The sequence below is a fragment of the Podarcis melisellensis genome (genome assembly GCF_964234715.1).
Source record: "Podarcis melisellensis genome assembly, chromosome: 9".
In the NCBI taxonomy this organism is placed as follows: Eukaryota; Metazoa; Chordata; class Lepidosauria; order Squamata; family Lacertidae; genus Podarcis; species Podarcis melisellensis.
This window is the reverse complement of record NC_138541.1, coordinates 28,692,664-28,712,848: the sequence shown is the minus strand read 5'-3', so window position 1 is coordinate 28,712,848 and position 20,185 is coordinate 28,692,664. Positions and strand designations below refer to the sequence as shown.

The 20,185-nt window shown below is 40.8% G+C and overlaps 1 protein-coding gene and 1 long non-coding RNA gene across 2 annotated transcripts in view; one reads left to right on the top strand and one right to left on the bottom strand.

The window, feature by feature from the left end:
• Nucleotides 1-19,652, top strand: part of TRPC3 (transient receptor potential cation channel subfamily C member 3) — a 55,562-nt gene extending 35,910 nt beyond the window's left edge. Inside the window, exons 5-12 of the mRNA XM_081925520.1 lie at nt 14-230; nt 2,384-2,617; nt 3,881-4,145; nt 5,176-5,371; nt 8,962-9,171; nt 10,883-10,966; nt 14,908-14,983; nt 18,455-19,652. Of these exons, the coding sequence (XP_081781646.1) occupies nt 14-230; nt 2,384-2,617; nt 3,881-4,145; nt 5,176-5,371; nt 8,962-9,171; nt 10,883-10,966; nt 14,908-14,983; nt 18,455-18,597 (1,425 nt within the window). The 3' untranslated portion in view covers nt 18,598-19,652. The remainder of the gene's footprint in view (nt 1-13; nt 231-2,383; nt 2,618-3,880; nt 4,146-5,175; nt 5,372-8,961; nt 9,172-10,882; nt 10,967-14,907; nt 14,984-18,454) is intronic.
• LOC309377884 lies at nt 11,314-14,923 on the bottom strand. Its single transcript, XR_014171762.1, has 2 exons — nt 14,843-14,923; nt 11,314-11,871 (listed from the first exon to the last, which is right to left on the bottom strand). It is a non-coding gene; the product is annotated as an uncharacterized lncRNA (long non-coding RNA).
• Nucleotides 19,653-20,185: the final 533 nt, after the last annotated feature.

The following is a 20,185-nucleotide window of genomic DNA, read 5'->3' as shown; positions in this document are numbered from 1 at the left end:
TTTGCTTTCTCAGCTTGGAAAAGTTCTCAGAAGTCCATTTATGAAGTTTGTGGCACATGCAGCCTCCTTCATTATTTTCTTGGGTCTGCTGGTGTTCAACGCTTCAGACAGATTTGAAGGGGTCACAGTATTACCCAACGTGACAGTTACTGATTACCCTAAACAGATTTTTAGGGTTAAGACCACTCAGTTCAGCTGGACAGAGATGCTGATCATGGTATGGGTGCTTGGTATGTATATAGCCTCTCTATCTCAGTGTCAACCTGATTAGTTTCTGTGGCATTCTTCGATAAAACTGCTTTCTGTCATAGCTATTGTATGCTGCTCCTGTACAGTGGATTTAATTTGTTAATTCATTTCGGGGTCCATGCGCACCCTGAAAAATCTGTATCCAGGGGCACAGGGCGCTTATGCGCATGCGTGAGCAGCAAAACCCGGAAAAATACTTCTGGGTTTGCCACTTTTGGAACCCAAAGTTTACATTACTAGAGAGTAACCCGAAGGTCTATTGTAGTAGATTTCTAGGCAGAGATCTCACAAACAGAACTACCGTATTTTTTGCTCTATAAGTCTCACTTTTTCCCTCCTAAAAAGTAAGGGGAAATGTGTGTGCGTCTTACGGAGCGAATGCAGGCTGCGCAGCTATCCCAGAAGCCAGAACAGTAAGAGGGATCGCTATGCAGCGATCCCTCTTGCTGTTCTGGCTTCTGAGATTCAGAATATATTTTTTCTTGTTTTCCTCCTCCAAAAAACTAGGTGCGTCTTATGGTCTGGTGCATCTTATAGAGCAAAAAAATATGGTAATTAAAACTAAGCATCATTAATGGTTTAGAGTAGGACTTTCCAGACTTTTCATGGTGGTGACACACTTTTAGACATGCAGCATTTCGTGACACAGTAATTCAGTCTTACTAGCAAACTGGAGGTTCAACAAACCCCTTTCCAACCCTGGGAGGAGCGTGGGGAGCATTCACATGACACACCTACACACTGCAGCCAACACACTAACGTGTTGTCGTGACAAACAGTTTGGAAAGCTCTGGTTTAGAGAGTGCTACTTGTAAAACGTATATTTTTTGAAACAAAGAGCTGGTGTAAGGTTTTGTCGCAAAAATCGCATCAGACCTCTTCCCAGTGACCTTAGATGTTCAATGCAAATTACAGAATATGTGTTGAATACCCAAGGGATCTGGGAAGAAGTCTTTCTTGCTCCAGTAAATAAATAAATCTCACTACAACTTAAAGAGATAAGAGAAGCAATATAATAGGCAGATAGATCAGCTAGCCAAATCTATAATGGCTGTGTTTCTTAATTTAGACTGAACTGAAAATCTCAGAGTATAGTTAAATAAACTCTGGAGATTGCACATCATTTCCCCATAGCCTGGGAGTGTCAATAGCCTTTATCACTGATCCCTAGAGCCTTAAAATAACTCTGACATTTTTATTTTGCTCTCTCAGAGACCTTATTGAAGAGGACTAACAATAATTTAAAAGTTGTGGGCTGTAACCAAGTCAAATTCAGAGTACAGCTGTTAAAATAAACCAGTTTTAGACAAATCTGTTGATTTCAACGAGTCTATTGTATGTTGCTCCAGTAGTCTTATTCTGCATATGTCTTATTCGAATACTACCCTGTACCTGTATGCCTTTTCAACTTCATTAACATCCTCTTCAAGTTCATATAAAATGAACATCCTATCTAAAATTGTGAAGGTCTGTTCCCTTAGCACAATAGAATGCCAGAAAATTTCAGAGCACCTGAATCTTCCATTAGACATATGAGTGTGCATACACACCCACACACAACACCCCACATATACTTTCTCTTTCCTTTTTGCCCTGTCACCTTAAGGTGACTCAGCTGCTCCCAGGCTAGATGAATGGATAGAATCAATCAATCAATCAATGCTGAGCAGCAGTTTCTCTTCTGCAGGTGAGAATAGGGAAGTGTTACTTTTACAGGTAGTGCTCAGGAGGGAGGCTGGAATACTTCCTCCAAGCAGCTGCTGAAGATTACCTACCTCACTTTCCTGCAGGACTAACCTAAGTCTGGTAATCAAGATAAGAGCTCAGATAATCCGAATGTGAGTTTGGGTTAGATATGCAGATTTGGTCTGTTACACCAGTAATATTACAGAATGGACCTATGACCCTGTACATAAATCTGGTGTGACAGGTGAGATCCTTGCAATTTTCTGCATGGAAGTGGCTTTCAAGTATGGCATGCCTTGTGTAAAGCAGCTAAGAAAGACCTAAACCATTTTCACTTGTACAATTCTATGTATGTCTGTTCAGAAGTCAGTCTCACAGAGCAGCGGCTTGCTCCCAAGTCAGTGTGTAGCAGTCTTCACTGTGTTTTTATTGCTTTTCTGGTTTTTAGGCATGATGTGGTCTGAGTGCAAGGAGCTTTGGACAGAAGGACCCCGGGAATATATTTTGCAGCTGTGGAACGTTCTGGATTTTGGGATGTTGTCTATTTTCATTGCCGCTTTCACAGCAAGGCTGCTGGCCTTTCTACAGGCGACAAAAGCACAGCAGTATGTGGACAACTTCATTCAAGAGCCTGACCTCTCTGAAGTCACACTTCCACCAAACATAGAATATTTCACCTATGGCAAGTCAAAAAAATGTTTCCGTGTCTCTAGCATATTAAAATGGCTAGCATCCTTTTAAAGAAATAGCATGAGGATTATCACAGGAGATGCTCACTCAGTGGTATACAGCTGCAACAAAAGCATCCTGGCAGTGGCATTGCTATTATTTACCGGGACAGGGTAGATTGGCTCTATGGCACAGCCCCACAACCCCCACATTGACCCTCCCAGTAAGTAATAGCAATTCTGCTGCCAGGATGCTCTTGTTGCAGCTCTGCCCCACTGGGTGAGTTGCACTTGTAACCTCATATAACCACCCAAGCATACTTGGGACGCAGGTGGCGCTGTGGTCTAAACCACTGAGCCTCTTGGGCTTGCCGATCGGATGGTTTGTGGTTTGAATCCCCGTGATGGAGTGAGCTCCTGTTGCTCTGTCCCAGCTCCTGCCAACCTAGCAGTTCAAAAGCATGATAAATAGGCACTGCTGCAGTGGGAAGGTAAATGGTGTTTCCCTGTGCTCTGGCTTCCGACACAGTGTTTCATTGCACCAGAAGCAGTCTGGTCATGTTGGCCACATGACCTGGAAAGCTGTCTGTGGACAAACGCCGGCTCCCTCGGCCTGAAGCGAGATGAGCACCACAACCCCATAATTGCCTTTGACTGGACTTAACCGTCCAGGGGTCCTTGACCTTTTACCTTTACCTTTACTATTTTGAGCCCAGTACAAACTCATAAAACAAGCCTCTTCCTGAAAATGCTACTCCTTGCATATGACCTTACAAATCATGAAAGAAAAGTTTTGATTTTTCTTCTGCAATTACATTTAATAAATTGATCTCCCCCCGTTGGATCTCTTCTATCATGCCCTCAAACAACTATCTCCTTTTTCCCTACTTTTGTTTTAACATAACATCCAGCTTGAAGAAGAGCCTTACAAAGCTTGGTGTCTGTTTTGCAACTTTTAATAAATAAATAAATAAATCCAAATAAAGATATCATTCTGTTGATGTTTTGAAGGCTACAAACATTTGATAAGTAAATCAAATCACTTTAAAGCTTTCTGGCCTTTTTCATCGCAAAGTCATGAATTATTTCCTCCAAATCAACTTCTCTTACAAGGTCGTGGTGAATTCAAATTACTCAAAAATATCTATTCAGCGCTATAAATATGTATCTTTATCAAGATATATGAATATAGAACGGCCAGATATTTTATTTTTTCAACAAACAATAAAAAAATACACGTAAAGCAACAGTTTCTCGTTTATGTCTCTTTCTTTCAGCTCGAGATAAATGGCTTCCATCTGATCCGCAGATCATATCAGAAGGTCTTTATGCAATAGCTGTTGTGCTTAGCTTCTCTCGAATAGCTTATATCCTGCCTGCGAATGAGAGTTTTGGCCCATTGCAGATTTCCCTTGGAAGGACCGTAAAAGACATTTTCAAGTTTATGGTCCTTTTTATTATGGTATTCCTTGCCTTTATGATTGGGATGTTCATATTGTACTCCTATTATCTTGGAGCCAAAGTAAACGCAGCATTTACGACGTAAGTAAAGCTTATGAAAAAAAGGACAAAAGTTTTGCATCCTCTTTGTGGTGGAGGCTGCTGGAAGTTTACAGTACAAGTTACTTTACACATGCATGTCCATCACAATAACTTGTCACTCAGTTCATTTGGATGGATTCAGCTGATTCTAGCTTCTCCTCTGTCCCCTCCTACCCATAATTGCCTATCCTGAGAGTAAATGTTACTGAATATATTTGAGTTGCAGTTATTATATAAGTATAACCAGGTGCATTATGTAGTTAGACAAACTATTTAACATTCTTATGTTTTTTTTAAAAAAATGAAGCTTACAGGGCATGTGATATTGAAGATTTGTATGAATGCACAGCAGACTGAGAATAGTATACCATACAGTCACTCATATAATAATTGGATTTTTTCCTGCAAAAAAAAATGCCAAATCTACACCATCATGGACTAATGCATTTATAGTTGGGGCGTGTAATATTGCACATGTGTGTCCACTGTGCATGCTATAATACGCAGTGACATATAATAATCATGCATTTTTCATAAAAGCAAGTTATAAGAACAACTCTGTGCTATGCTGAAATAGCTGTGCATGCACACACATGTACATTTGGTGCTTTTATATATAAAAAGTGCAAGTCTGTTGTGACAAGTTGAGCTATGCCTCTGCACTATATTTCATTTAATTTTTGCACAATTTGCAGGGAGTTCTAGAGATGATGCCATTTACTTTATTAAACAAGTATCTAATCAAAGTTGTAAGGCAGCATCCTGGTGTACAAGGATATAAAAAATGGCAATACACCACCACTTTCCCCTGTCAAACTGAATTCTGTTAATACAGCTCACCAGCCGCAAACATAATTGGCAATATGCAAAAAAGCCACAGGGGAATCAAGTTATCTGAAAACATTTTATGTTGCGAGCATCTTGTTTTGATTAAATGTCTGCACTAGGATCTTTGAATCATCTACTTTTAAACAAAACAATTTACAAGTATTTATATTTGAATTCATTAACGTACCCTTTTTTCATACAGAGTTGAAGAAAGCTTTAAGACCTTATTTTGGTCAATTTTTGGCTTATCGGAGGTCACGTCAGTTGTCCTCAAATATGACCACAAATTCATTGAGAACATTGGCTACGTGTTGTATGGAATATACAACGTAACGATGGTTGTGGTTTTACTCAACATGCTGATTGCCATGATCAACAGCTCCTATCAAGAAATTGAGGTGGGTACTTTTCTGCTTTATTTTGCCCACCCACCCTGCAAAGATTTGTTCTGTATATACTGTTTCTCAGCTTACCATAACTGCTTAGACCAGGCATAGGCAAACTTTGGCCCTCCAGATGTTTTGGACTACAACTCCCATCATCCCTGACCACTGGTCCTGCTAGCTAGGGATCGTGGGAGTTGTAGGCCAAAACATCTGGAGGGCTGAAGGTTGCCTACGCCTGGCTTAGAGCCTAAGGTATGTTAACTTAAGAAAGTTCATGGGAAGAAAGCTTTCCCATTTCCTCTTCCTCCCTTCAGCTACTGTCACCCCCCACCTATAAAGTGTTGTAAAAATAAAGATAATGCTGTCAATGGCTACTAGGCATGATAGTCAGAAACTGTATGCTTATGAATCCATCCATCCATACTCAGTGATCTAAGCCATTGAGCCTCTTGGGCTTGCTGATCAGAAGGTCGGTGGTTCAAATCCCCGCAATGGAGTGAGCTCCCGTTGTTCTGTCCCAGCTTCTGCCAACCTAGCAGTTCGAAAACACACCGGTGCAAGTAGATAAATAGGTACCGCAGTGGCGGGAAGGTAAACAGTGTTTCTGTGTGCTCTGGTTTCCATCACGGTGTTCCATTGTGCCAGAAGCGGTTTAGTCATGCTGGCCACATGACCCGGAAGGCTGTCTGTGGATAAACGCCGGCTCCCTCGGCCAGAAGGCAAGATGAGCACTGCAGCCTCATAGTCGCTTTTGACTGGATGTAACCATCCAGGGGTTCTTTACCTTTTTTTACCTGCTTATGAATACCAGTTGTTGAATATTTCAATGGGGGAGAGTCGTCTTGTGTTTGGGTCTTGCCTGCAGGCTTCCTGTAGGCATCAAATTGCTCACTGTGAGAACAAGATGCTGGACTAGACAGGCCAGTGTCATGATTCATGATTCTGATTGGCTGCTCTTGTGACTGCAGGCCCCTCATATAAAAATTAATAGTGAGATAACTTCACACTCCATTTCTGTACATATTTATTTCCAGCGTTTAGATACTGCCCCATCACAAAAAAATCCTTTGGGACGTTTACAAGTGAAAATTAAAACCATAAAATATAATTATAATTCATCTCTGTGTTAATAAGAACATAGGAGAAGCCCTGATGGGTGAGAGCAAAGGTTAGATTTTCAAATTCTCTGTAAGCATAACATGTTTTCCAAAATTGAATAAATACAAATGTGCCTGATTTGCATAATTATTATGACCTGAGTACTGGGAAATAGGAGATTTACTGTAACAACATAGACACCCCCTCCACCTCACATAATTAATTTTGTGATTCTGATAAATAATTATGTCACATTCTATCAACACAGTCATCTTTGCTGTGTCAACAGGACTCTGTGGTGCTGCTGATTACATTAATATGAAAACAAATACTAAAGGGTCTTTAAAACCTGATTTATTGTAACATAAGCTTTTGTAGATAGCTTACTTGTTAAGATCCAGGAAGTATCAATTTCAGTTTGAAGATACATCCATGTATACTAGGCTGGATAAAAACATGCATTTCTGTGAACAGAAGGATCTCTTAAAAGCAGAGTCTTGCTAACGAAAAGGGGTGTGAGACAAATTTTGCCAGTTCCCCTCCTCCCCTATTTAAAAAGGTTAATATCTGGTGAGAGTTGGTGAAAATGCATTCTGGGAGTGTGTTATGATGACTAAACTGCATTTCCAAATATTAATTATTCAGTGTGTAACCTAAGCATCTTTTTCTGCTTACCATATTTAAAGTTTGCTTCTAATCCTAGGTGCATATTAGAAATACGTAGGTGTTTATTCTAAAACAGCCAAGGCTGTACTTAACATCTGCAGGGTGTCAGGTTTTCAAAGAGGGCTAATGTGCGTTACTTAATCAATTACTGATAGCCACATTTTTTATTCCAGAAAGCGCCTTATTCAGCAGGACTGCAAAACACATCATTAAAAAATTCAATCATATCATCCTGGATGTTTATGTTCTAAACACAGTGTAGTTGAAATAGATAATAGTATATTTTACATGTAAATAAGATGTAGGCATGCTTGGCAAATAACTCCACTAATCTTGGTTCTCAAGAGAAACTTCCAGATCTGTAGTGTTATTTTTTAGTATACCGAATAATTAAGAATGTTATGCATCCTGGGAAATTCAAAGAAAGTTCAGTATGTTTTCAGACTAATTGACTGCTTTCTTTTTAATTTTATTGATTAGATTTTTATCCCCCTCTTCTTCTAAGGTACTTATTCCCCTGTACATGTTTCTCCTCCTCTGCATTTTATCCTCACAACTCTGTGAAGTAGGTTAAGCTGAGAGTGATTGGCTCATGATGATCCAGTGAGCTTCGTGGCTTAATGGGGTTTTGAACCCCTGTCCCCACTGCCCTAATCCAATGCTCTTATTGATACAACACTGGCTCTTCATATGTTGCAAACAATGGTGTTTTACAGTGTTGAACCTCCTCAGACCATTTCTTCAGTTTAGCTGTGGGGAACACGTCCAAATAACTCTGCATTGTTAATACGTTTATTTTTATTACTTAGAATTATAGCTCTCTGTATTGCATTATCCAGCTCTTGAATGACTGTGGGTTTCTATTCAGAGCAATAGAGTTTCAGACTGAAAGAATCTCCCCAAGAAATTTGTGTTCTGGCATGGGGCTTGTGTTGTTGTTGTTTTAAAAAAATCCTACTAGGCATGGCTAAATTCGTGGAAGTACGTAAGTCACTCTTTGGATATCAGCCATACTCTTGTTTTGTCCCAAGAGTACTGAAAAGAAGACGACGAGATTCAAGGACTTGGGAATAATAGAATATAGTGTGGGGGGAAGGAAACAGGTTGGAATCCTAAGCATACTTATTGGGAAGTAAGTCTCCTTTTATTCAGTACATCTGGGTAAAGATGTTGATGATGAGACGGAGAGATTTGGGAAAAGGTGAACTTTTGACAAAACCAAAGTGAATATTTAATGCCAGCAGTAGCAGCACATAACCAGGAGACTCCTTACTTCAGAAGATTGCACTCCAACTTGTGGAGGGTGTTCAGAACATGGATGATGTTTATGTGGAGCTACAGTGCTAGTTCCTGCAGAACTTCCTCCCACCCCGGAACGTTTACTGAACATTACCAGGGAACACCTGAAGTGTGAGCGCTACTGGATATGCCTAAACCCTGCCACTTCCTTGCAGGATACTTCATATAAGTCACTGGAGAACAAGTATGGCTTGAGGGACTTTGGTAAAGAAAGAGGAGGACTCTGTACATAATCCTGAAGATTGTAGTGTGGTGTGTTTCCACTCATGCTTCTCAGTAAACCTTGTTTTACCCAGGAGACAGAGCACGGAGTGTAGTCCTTTGTTCTTCCTTCTTCCTACTAGTTATTCACTGCTGTTTCTGTTTCTTGCCTCTTCTCTTCTCATCTAATAATTGAAATCGCTTGCTTGTTATTCATGTTTTTATCCAGCAAGGCACTTTGTGTGTCCCTGCACAGAAAAAGTGGGGTAAAAATAATGTGCAGTCGAGTAAGACTATTCAAAAATAAATGAATGGACATGTCTTTGTTCCCAATGTAGGATGACAGTGATGTGGAGTGGAAATTTGCTCGCTCTAAGCTCTGGTTATCGTACTTTGATGATGGGAAAACCCTGCCGCCTCCATTCAGTCTTGTCCCAAGTCCCAAGTCTTTTGTTTATTTCTTTATAAGGATCATTAAGTTATTTAAGTGCAGGCGGAAAAGACTGCAGAAGGATATGGAACTGGGAATAGGCAACTCAAAATCCAGGGTAAGTGCACATCAGACTCGCTCTGTTTCATGGAACATTATTTTTTTAAGCTTTTGCTATTTCTTGAACTCTAAGTAATGGTTTGCACTGATGAAGTATGCATTGCTGATCACATTCTAGGGTCTTTTCCATGGATGGCCCTCCAGATGTTGTTGGACTACAACTCCCATCATCCCTGATAATTAGCCATGCTGACTAGGGCTGATGGGCACTGGAGTATAGTAACATCCAGAGGGCCACAGGTTTCCCACCTCTGGTCTTCTACATAGTAGGGAAAGAACCAAAATATGGAATAATGAAAATAACCAAAGTATGTCTACATCCAATCTCACTTAGAGACATAAATGTCTCATGTGAGGGAGATGGCAGGTGAGAGGCTGAATTGTAAGCTATATCATGGGAAACTGATTGTACCCCACCAGAAAACAGATGTATATGGGGCACTGCAAACAAATAAGGCCTTTCCCCTTTTCAGCAAGCCCCTTTTGTCATGCAATCCCTGTGGCATTATTGGGTGAGTTAGCAGAATCAGACCTTGCTATTGCGAGTGTGTTATGTTTGGGGGGGCTATTGAAAGCATCCTCTCTCATTCAGTTCTAACATACCTTTTCTTTCCAGGGTTAATTTCTGGCAAAACCAGATTTCCAGTCTCTGGAATAGTTTACAGTGGTGCCCCGCAAGACGAATGCCTCGCAAGACGGAAAACTCGCTAGATGAAAGAGTTTTCCGTTTTGGAGGTGCTTCACAAAACAAATTTCCTATGGGCTTGCTTCGCAAGACGAAAAAGTCTTGCGAGTTCCTGCGGGGTTTTTTTCCTCCCCCCCCCTTTTTCTAAGCCGCTTATCCGATAAGCCGCTAAAAGCCGCTAATAGCGCTAATCCGCTAAGCCGTCAATGGGCTTGCTTCGCAAGACGAAAAAACTGCTAGACGAAGAGACTCGCAGAACGGATTCTTTTCGTCTTGCGAGGCACCACTGTATAGGGATGCATGTGTATCAGAGTTGGCCCGCCTTGGGCAGTGAAATTCTGCAGAGTAGCACCCCTGCTAGCGCACTGTCCCTGCTGTCACATAACCCTGGTATGCGAAGCTTTGGCAGAGGGGCAGTGGCAGAAACTTCCGCTTTCACCTCAGGCTGTGAAATGGGCTGGCCTGGCCTGGGGTGTGTGTGTGTGTGTGCGCGCGTGCACACACACACACACACACAGACATGCATACATATATCACTTTAAACGATTAAGTAGCTGAAGCATAGGAGAGATTAACAGTGAATAACAAGCTCCTTCTCTCTGTTTCAGTTTTGTTGGTATATTCCTTGCACTGTTGTTTATTTTAATATGATGCTAATCTTAAATTAGTACGTTATAATATTTTACTTCTCGAATCTTCTTTAGACTGGCCACAGGCTCAGAGCTTGGGGAGCTAGCAGCCAGTGCAAGCTAGTCTTTAAGTGTGTGGAATGTTGAATTTGTCTTTCATACTTGATTCCAGTTTAGAGAATAGGTAAAATACATATTCTTATCTGAGCACACCCTTGAAGTTGAGAATAAATACATGCACAAGTAGTTTGTGGAATCAGAGCTCGGCTTGTTTCTTTCAGAATGTTTTTGCTGAAAAATATACATTTCTGTAATCAGTTAGTAATAAAGCAATGCCAGATTACACTTGCAAATTCCATGGAAAATATTCTGATTTTAGATTTATTCTTTCCTAGCTCAATCTCTTTTCTCAATCCAACCCGAGGGTTTTTGAATCACACAGCTTTAATAGCATTCTCAATCAGCCAACACGCTATCAGGTGAGTGGTTAGTTGGGCAGTACATGCAGCCATGATTATCTAAATAAATTACAAGTTTCCATGAAGCTCTGAAGTTGGACTGCCAATTCACAAACAGATATTTTGTGACAGATCTGTTAATCGCTTAGCACAGAGCTTGCAGGAAGGAATCGTTTTCCTGCTTGCTGCTATTTTCACTGCTCTGATGCCAAACCCCCAAATGACTTATTAAAACTTGGGTGAGTTTTGAGGTTGTGTTGCAGAAACTGCTGGGAGAAAATGCTGAGAAATGTGCCAGCAAATTTATTGCTGATAAGCTGCACACCCCTGGACTGTAGCCCACTGTGATTTCACTCAGGAATATTCAGTTAATTAATTGAATGGTTCATTTTAATTAATTGACCTAATTCACGAGTAAGTGCATTTTGTATATCTGCATTATGAAAAACCTTTAGAACCATCAAAATTTCAGATTCACCAAGTGTGTGGCCAATACACCAACCACCCATATACAAGAGGGAAGTATTAGGAGGCTCGGGAGAACATAAACATTTGGAGCAGTGTAATAGCTTTGGGGGGGGGGCCCTAAGGGTAGCAGGAAAACATTAATTATTAACTTAGTGGGAACAGATAATGCTCAGAGGCTGCCAAACCCTTGACTACTGGTGGTGGTGGACCCTGGAAAATCGGGGGGAGGAATAGAATGGTGTGTTCTGGAAAAGGGGCATGCTATGTGACTGGAATTTTAAACAGAAACACTATGTATGCTGTAACATTGTGTTGCAAGCCCAATTTGTATTATTAAATGGAGAATGGAACAATTTCAGTTGTAAAACCTTAGATTCGGCTGATCAAAAGCTGGCACAGAAGGCTGAAAAGGTTAAGGCATAGGATGTGCTTTTGACTGTCTTTCTCAAAGTCCAGGCCTGCGGGTTCAAAGAAAAACGAGTTATAGCGCTGAAAGAACAGATTCATCAACATCATTTTAAAGCACCAGTTGTGTTGAATGCTAAGCTTACAGAACACTGTTCTAACAAAAGGTCAGAATGCAAGATAGACCATATTGAAAGGATCCAGGGGAGTGATGGAACATGAATAATTTAAATACCAATCTGCATAAACAAACACAAGCATATTATTCAGATACAGTGATATGAAAGATTTTTTCCCATGCCCTTCTCTCTCTCCCTCTCTCTTTCTCTCTCCTGTTGACATAAGTCTGACCTTGAGCCATAGAATACATGGGATTTTTATTTTCTGAATTGGAAATGCAGACCAGCTCTTCAGCGACTGCTATGATTGCATAAAAGGGAGGGGAGTATGAATACTGGCCCAGCTTGACAATTCCTGACAGCAGTCCTGGAAAAATAATATAATTTCTCCCCACTCACAGAAATGGCATGTGATGTGAGCACATTTTTGTTTGCTTGTTTTTTGTCCAGTGGACAAAAGGGTTACAAATGAAGCCAGAAACAGGTGGAAACAACAACACCAGGAAGATCTCTGTACAGACCTAGCTGCATTGGCCCCTATACTGGGACTTATTTATTATTTAATTCATTGAGGAGGCAACTTCCCGGGCTCCTGACTCTGTATTGTACATGCCAATGAGAGCAGATAACATTGTGAAGCTGCCATAATGTTGTTTCTGGCTGAAGCCTTTGTCAGTTGCCCCTTTGCCATCGCTACAAGTAAGACCTGAAAGAAAAGCGTGGCAGTTTATCTTCATCCCATAACATGAATGCTCTACTTCTAGCTTCCAATGTTCCAACCATGTAGGCAGGAATGCCTTCCCCCAAAATTCAGTTCTGCAAGCTGTAAGGGACTCGAGTGGTTCATTCTGCCCCTTCATTTTCCCTTTCAGTATTTTCTAAGTAACACTCAGTGTTCTATTGCTCAAGCTCAGCCTTTGTTGGGCTGTTTTGGGGAGATTAAACTCCTTTTGGGGTTTTATTTATTTAAACCTTCAAATCAGATAAGGAAACTGTAGCACTCTAGGTGTTGTGGGACTTCAGTTCCCATCAGCCACAGCCAGCCTGGCCCACGGTCAGGGTTAAGTGGAGTTGGAATCCAACAACATCGAAAGAAGTACTTTTTGGAACTTCTTTTGGCACTTATGATCTCTTAATGCAGTGGTTTTCAATCAGTGTGCCGTGGCACCCTGGGGTGCCTTGAATGATGGTCAGGGGTGCTGCAGGCAACACGTGCCTCTGTCCCTCTTTTCTTCCCTCCCTCCTCTGATGCCCTCTTGCGTCTCTGCCTCCCTAAGACTTGCAAAGCTGGCTACAACCCCCCAAACTTGGCCCTCCAGCTGTTTTGGGACTACAGTTCCCATCATCCCTGACCACTGGTCCTGTTAGCTAGGAATGATGGGAATTGTAGTCCCAAAACAGCTGGAGGGCCAAGTTTGGCCATGCCTGCTAGGTGAATGGTGCCTCTGAGGCTGGCCAGGGGATGCTGGTTGCCAGGAGCTGAAGTGGCCTTGGAGTAAGCATGCCAGCAGGCGAGGGAGCCCAGCCTGTCAGCCAGTCCACCAGCCCTTGCTGTTGGGAATGGACAGACGTGTCTCAGGCCCCTGTGAGGACCTCTCTTTGGGGCACAGCTCTGAGATCAGGGGAGGCAACAGTGGCTGACAAGAGGAGAGGGGAGAGGAGAGGAATCTGTGGGAACACTTCCCAAGGGAGGGTGTTCGAAAAGGCGTAAGGTATAGGCCAGGGGTGACATAACTGGGCTTCTGAGCCCCATGGAGTGCCACAGAAATAATGTAATTGGTCAGGGGAGCCATGGACTCAAAAAGGTTGAAAACGTCTGTCTTAATGAATTCATAGGCTGGCTTTCTACCAAAGTGCACAAGGCTCACATACAATAAATACAGTATTAAATAAGATAAAAATAGGGAGCCAGTGTGGTATAGTGGTTAAGAGTGTGGCACTAAGACCTGGGAGACCAGCGTTTCAGTCCCCACACAGCCATGAAGCTCACTGGGTGACTTTGGGCCAGTCAATGCCTCTCAGCCTAGCCTACCTCACAGGATAGTTGTAAGAATAAAATAGGGGAGGAGAACTACGCCCAATCACCTTGAGCTCCTTGAAGGAAAGGTGACCTATATATGTAATAAATAAACAAATAAACAACAAAAAATGCTGCCTAAAACGTAACCAATTTACAAGCTGAAACAAACTCATCAGTAGGAGCCCTGCATCCGCCCTAGTTCTCGACGCCTTATCCTTTTACTACAAACCATTAACTCTAGTGGATGAGGTAGATAATAATAATAATAATAATTTAAAAACCCAGGGCCGCCACAAAACCTCCTTGCCTGGCTTTTCCAGAGTAATCAAGTTGCAGTTACATAACCCTTGTCTTGCAAACTCCCAGACACGGTGCCAAAACACAATTGAACAGGAAGTGTTTTGTCACAGTCAGTGTATACTGTCCCCTTCTCTATGCTTGTTCATGGTGATAACCTTCCTCTTGTTTCTCAATCAAACCGCTTTGGCTCTTGGCACAGGGGCATTGTGTTTGAGGGAGTGGTTTGACTTGAAGAAGTCATTCCCGCACAAAATGCCCCACCTCACAATTAAAAAGGTGGAATTCAATGAGCAACCTTTGCTGACACCTTGTGGTGAACAGGGGTTGCAGCCCTGAGAGGGAGCCCAAAGGTTGCAAGGTTTGTTATTACATATTTTCAGTGAGAAATAAGTGTATGAGAGATATTCAGGGTCCTCCTATTTACTGAAACAGACAGGCATGTGGTGCTGTATTATATCTGGTACTATCCATGTCTAGTTGGGGCAGGGGAGGGGAATTAAATGGCTCTGTGTGGAGTCTTGCAGGGTCGGGATCCCTTCCAGTCTGTGAGTTGTATGTGTGAGAAAGAATTGATTGTACTGTTACCTTTATGACATTCAAAGCATCGTGAAATGATAAACAGTTGTGGTGTTGTTGTTTTTCTCCAATAGCAAATCATGAAGAGACTTATAAAACGTTATGTTCTGAAAGCACAAGTAGACAAGGAAAATGATGAAGTCAATGAGGGTAAGAGCTACTGCAGACTTCTTAATATACTTGTACAGTAGGAAGACTCTGAATGCTGTCCCAAAAATGTAGCTACTGAGTCAGATCATAGTGCAGTAACTTAGTGCCTTTTATTGACTATCATCACCTCTTATTTTGCTGCCCACAGCATTTTTATCAAGATATGAGTACTGGGCACCTTTGCCATTACACACACAAAAAGCACTGCCTATACCACAACTACAACTATAGTTACTACCAGAGGTTTTAGCAGAAATTGGGAGCAAGTCACACAGCAACTGTAGAAACATATTGCCTTTTATTTTTTTGAGGTGAGGCTAATTCTTGGTTCACCAGAAACTTAAATAAACTCTCTGCTGAAGGAGGTTTCATTTATTCACTTTTTAAAATTCATTCAGCAAATTTTATATATCGCTGGATGGTAAACAAAGCTCTAAGTGGTTTGCAAAAATATAAAGTAAAACATTAAAATTGTCAAGTTAAAAGCAGGCATTTCAAAATATGTGTCATGTTAGCCATCTGTTGCACTGAATTCATGTATGATGTCAGGCAGTGGCGTAGCGTGGATTGTCAGCACCCGGGGCAAGGCAAGTAATTTGTGCCCCCTAACCCGTGGATTTGCGCCCCTAACCCGTGGATTTGCGCCCCCTAACCCTAACCCCCAGATGTTGCGCCCGGTGCGGCTGCCCCCCCGCACCCCCCCCACGCTACGCCACTTATGTCAGGATACAGGAAAGTGGCTGTACTTTGCCCAAAATGGCCTGGAGTGCCTTACTAGGCTGTGGGCTAGAAGTAGCCCACCAGTGGTATGGATTATTTACAGACAATGCTGCTCCCCACCCCCTGCCCCCAAAATGTTATTATAATGAACCTTATGACATTTGGAAAAATAAGTGAGCTTCTTCAGACTCAACACAGAAAACACATGAAAAGATTAATGGATGGGGAACCTGTGGCCCTTTCGATGTTGTTGGATTCCAACTCCACTTAACCCTGACCGTGGGCCAGGCTGGCTGTGGCTGATGGGAACTGAAGTCCCACAACACCTAGAGTGCTACAGTTTCCTTATCTGATTTGAAGGTTTAAATAAATAAGTAAATAGCTAGCAGAGAAGGGGAGACTTTGAAGGAAACCTGCACTGGTGGAACTGAAAATACTTTCCTCTCACATTTTCTTACAGGGAGGATGTTAATATGCTTTCAAAAAGTAATTCCCAAATGTGTACTATGGGGAAAAGGCAGATTGGAGACTAAGAAATGCACTTAAAATAGAATGCATTGACTCACAGATGACATTTTTTTTAAAAAAAACCAAAACCCTCAGGAAACCTGAAATATGATTGTAAATCCACTTTTGTACATATGTGGCCACTGGCTGATTTAAAAACTTAATACAGGCATACTTAAAATTGCCTTTCTGCCTTTCATAAATGTGCACTCCTAATAGGAGAGAGGCCCAGAAGCTATTTAAATGGCACAGGTGAAGTAATCTGCCTGAAGCTTAAGAAGGCTTTGCCGATAGCCATCTCCTATTCCAAACTGGAATAGGTTAGAGTCTTTAGTTATGAAAGATAATGTGATGGGGGATTAATACTTTGAGTGAAGGTTTCGATCTGCAGAAAAACCCTTCAGCAGCCAACTTATCCCCCAGAGATCTGGGGGATGCGAAAGAGAGATCCTTGCCTCTTTGGCTCCCAGGGTAAATATTTAAAATCATGAACCTGCCTCAGTCCAAACTCGTGAAAATCTGTATGGAGGAAGCAATCCCAATGGTTATTTTTATTTGTCAGCTTATTGTAGGGGATATGCACACATTTTCCCTGTAAAATCTCTTGAGCTAAATTAAACTTCTGTCAACAAATGTGAAGATGAATAGTTGCATGTGAATGCTATAAACTACTTCTATAGAGCTGTAAACTCTAAACTGCTTTATTTTTGAATTGGACAAAATAAAGTAGTTTAAGACAAAGTAGCTAAAAATACTTAAAACCCCAAATACCAGTGGTAGTGACCTTTAAAAACAAATCCACGTGAGCTGAATTCTCTTCTAAAATTAGCCAAGAAAAAATATGTGACCTTAATACCTCAAGGATGTTGCTTTGCTGCTATAATATATGAAGTGTTTGTAAGAGTATGGGAAATACAATGAATGCTAGTTGTCATTTTTGGCTTAGAAGCATGAGAGTTGCATCTTAGACCGTCAAGGGAATAAAAGCATACTTAGATTTTTGTTGAAGCTTATTTCTTCCACACATCACATGAAGACCACGCACACAGAAAAGTGAATTGCGGTCCTTTAAAATGACCCAGTTACATTTATTTCAATCCAGTTTCTAATGTCTTGTTAGTCTACTGTTATATATATTGAGGACTGATTGGAATGGACACTTTTGAATTTTGCTATTAATTCTTCCCTTTGCGCAACCTTGAGATTCCTCATCTTTTTCTCAAATGTCATACTTCTCAGAGCTGATGTTGGTTTCAATAGGTGGTGTATGCTAAGCATGACAAAGTCTGGATCCAACCCAGTGTATTTAACAGTCAGAAGTTTGAATAATAAATTATTATAGCAGAGGTACTCCATTTGATAATGCATTTTTCATGTGGATCTTGCCAAAGCTAAGCACCAATAAGTTCCATTAGATCAAAATGGGAGCATCAAGCATTTCGGGGGGGGGGTGGATGTATAGCATTAATTTCAACCACTGAAATTAACAGCAATGTAAAAGTGATTAACTTTGGCTAGATTGTGTCCTGTGTTCAAAATGCAGTTAAATAATCAAACAGGTAGAGGACACATCATTGCTCCACCAGTTCAAAGAATACAGTAAAAGCTTTAAGTAATCTAACTTAATAGTTCAGTAAAGCTTGCAGTCATAATGGAAACAAAAATAGATAATAATAATAAATTGTCCAGTAGCTCCTTACAGGCCAACTTAGTTTGTTCTGGTATAAGCTTTCGTGTGCATGCACACTTCTTCAGTCATAATGGAATTACTTATGTAAAGCAGCTCCTTATATAATTCATCAGCATAGGTTTAAAACATAAGAATATAAGAAGAGTCTGATGGATCAGGGCAGTGGGATATCTATTCCAGCATCCTGTTGTCAGTTGCCAACCAGATGCCTATTGTAAGCCTGCAAGCAGGACCTAAGTAATAATAATATTATAATAATTTATTATTTATACCCTGCCCATCTGGCAGGGTTTCCCCAGCCACTCTGGGTGGCTTCCAACAAAATATTAAAATACAATGGTCTGTTAAACATTAAAAGCTTCCCTAAACAGGGCTGCCTTAAGATGTCTTCTGAAAGTCTGGTAGTTGTTTTTATCTTTGACATCTGGTGGGAGGGCGTTCCACAGGGCAGGTGCCACTACCAAGAGGCCCTCTGCCTGGTAGTATCCAGTACTACTTCAAATGCTTGGTCTTTGTAAGCTGTGTCAACAACTTTCTTTTTACTAATTACACAGGTGAACTTAAGGAAATTAAGCAAGATATTTCCAGTCTTCGCTATGAACTCCTTGAAGACAAGTCTCAAGCAACAGAGGAGTTGGCAATTCTCATCCATAAACTCAGTGAGAAACTCAATCCAAATTTAACGAGATGTGAATGATCTCAAATCCCTGGATTTTGACCACAGCACAAGTATTGGCAATAATATTTATGAGTGACTTATACTTGAAAATGTATTGTAGATTTTTAGCACTAAATAACTTTATGTACAGCTTTATTTGAAATACAGTCTTAGAAGATTTTATGAATTTACATGCAAAAAACCCAGTTTATTTAATGTGTATTATAAAGGATATTTTGCATTTATTTAATAAGATGCAATTGTATCTAAACAATCTTGCATTGCAAATAGTTTTATCAATAAAATGTGTATCGTTTGCACTGAACAAAGAAAAAACAACACTGAAGACTAGGGCTGCAATCCTAAACTGGTTTACTAGGGAGGTAAAAATGTTTAGGATTGTACTGCATATGTCCTCCACCATGCTGATGGGAGATGTAGTAACCAAAATACAGCCAGCTCAGTGAAAGATTACTTGAAAGTACAGTACTTTGCATATGATCCAGTTAAAATTAAAGCACGTTGAACTCCCATTGATTTCAGTGGCATGCGCTTCCCACACTGATGTAAAGAAAACAAACAGCACAATCCTGTGCATGTTTCCTTGGAAGCAAGTCCCCAACGTTTAGTGGGCCTTAGATTGCAATCTTATACATGCTTCCATTGAACTCACTGGAGCTTATTTTGAATTGAACACGTATAGGATTGCACTGCTGCTTCCTAGTATGGATACTTGGACTAACCTTTTTAAGTGCTTAATTTTCACTGGATCACACCCCTTGATTTATCAGCTTTCTTAAGAAACAAGCCATGGCATGGACAACTGAATGTTTATTAGTGAAGATAAAAATGTGGCTATAATAGTAATAGTGCCGTTAAAATTACCTATACTTATGTAAGTTTGCATATTTGCTTTCAGAATAGGAAGTATTTTTTTTTTACTTCTAACTAATGTGAACTGTCAAAATATACATTTTCATGTGGTGAAGATGATTTTTTAAAATTTAAGATACTATGCAGGGCTGATATTTTGTTACATTTGTTCTAAATAATGCCTCTGATGCGTACTTGTTAAATAAAATATTCATACTTTATTGAGTCTTATTTTATTCTTAATACTATGTCAGTAGTCAATAGGAATCATAGAATCATAGAGTTGGAAGAGACCACAAGGACCATCGAGTCCAACCCCCTGCCAAGCAGGAAACACCATCAGAGCACTCCTGACATATGGTTGTCAAGCCTCTGCTTAAAGACCTCCAAAGAAGGAGACTCCACCACACTCCTTGGCAGCAAATTCCACTGTCAAACAGCTCTTACTGTCAGGAAGTTCTTCTTAATGTTTAGGTGGAATCTTCTTTCTTTGGAATCATTGCTCCGTGTCCGCTTCTCTGGAGCAGCAGAAAACAACCTTTCTCCATCCTCTATGTGACATCCTTTTATATATTTGAACATGGCTATCATATCACCCCTTAACCTCCTCTTCTCCAGGCTAAACATGCCCAGCTCCCTTAGCCGTTCCTCATAAGGCATCGTTTCCAGGCCTTTGACCATTTTGGTTGCCCTCCTCTGGACACGTTCCAGTTTGTCAGTGTCCTTCTTGAACTGTGGTGCCCAGAACTGGACA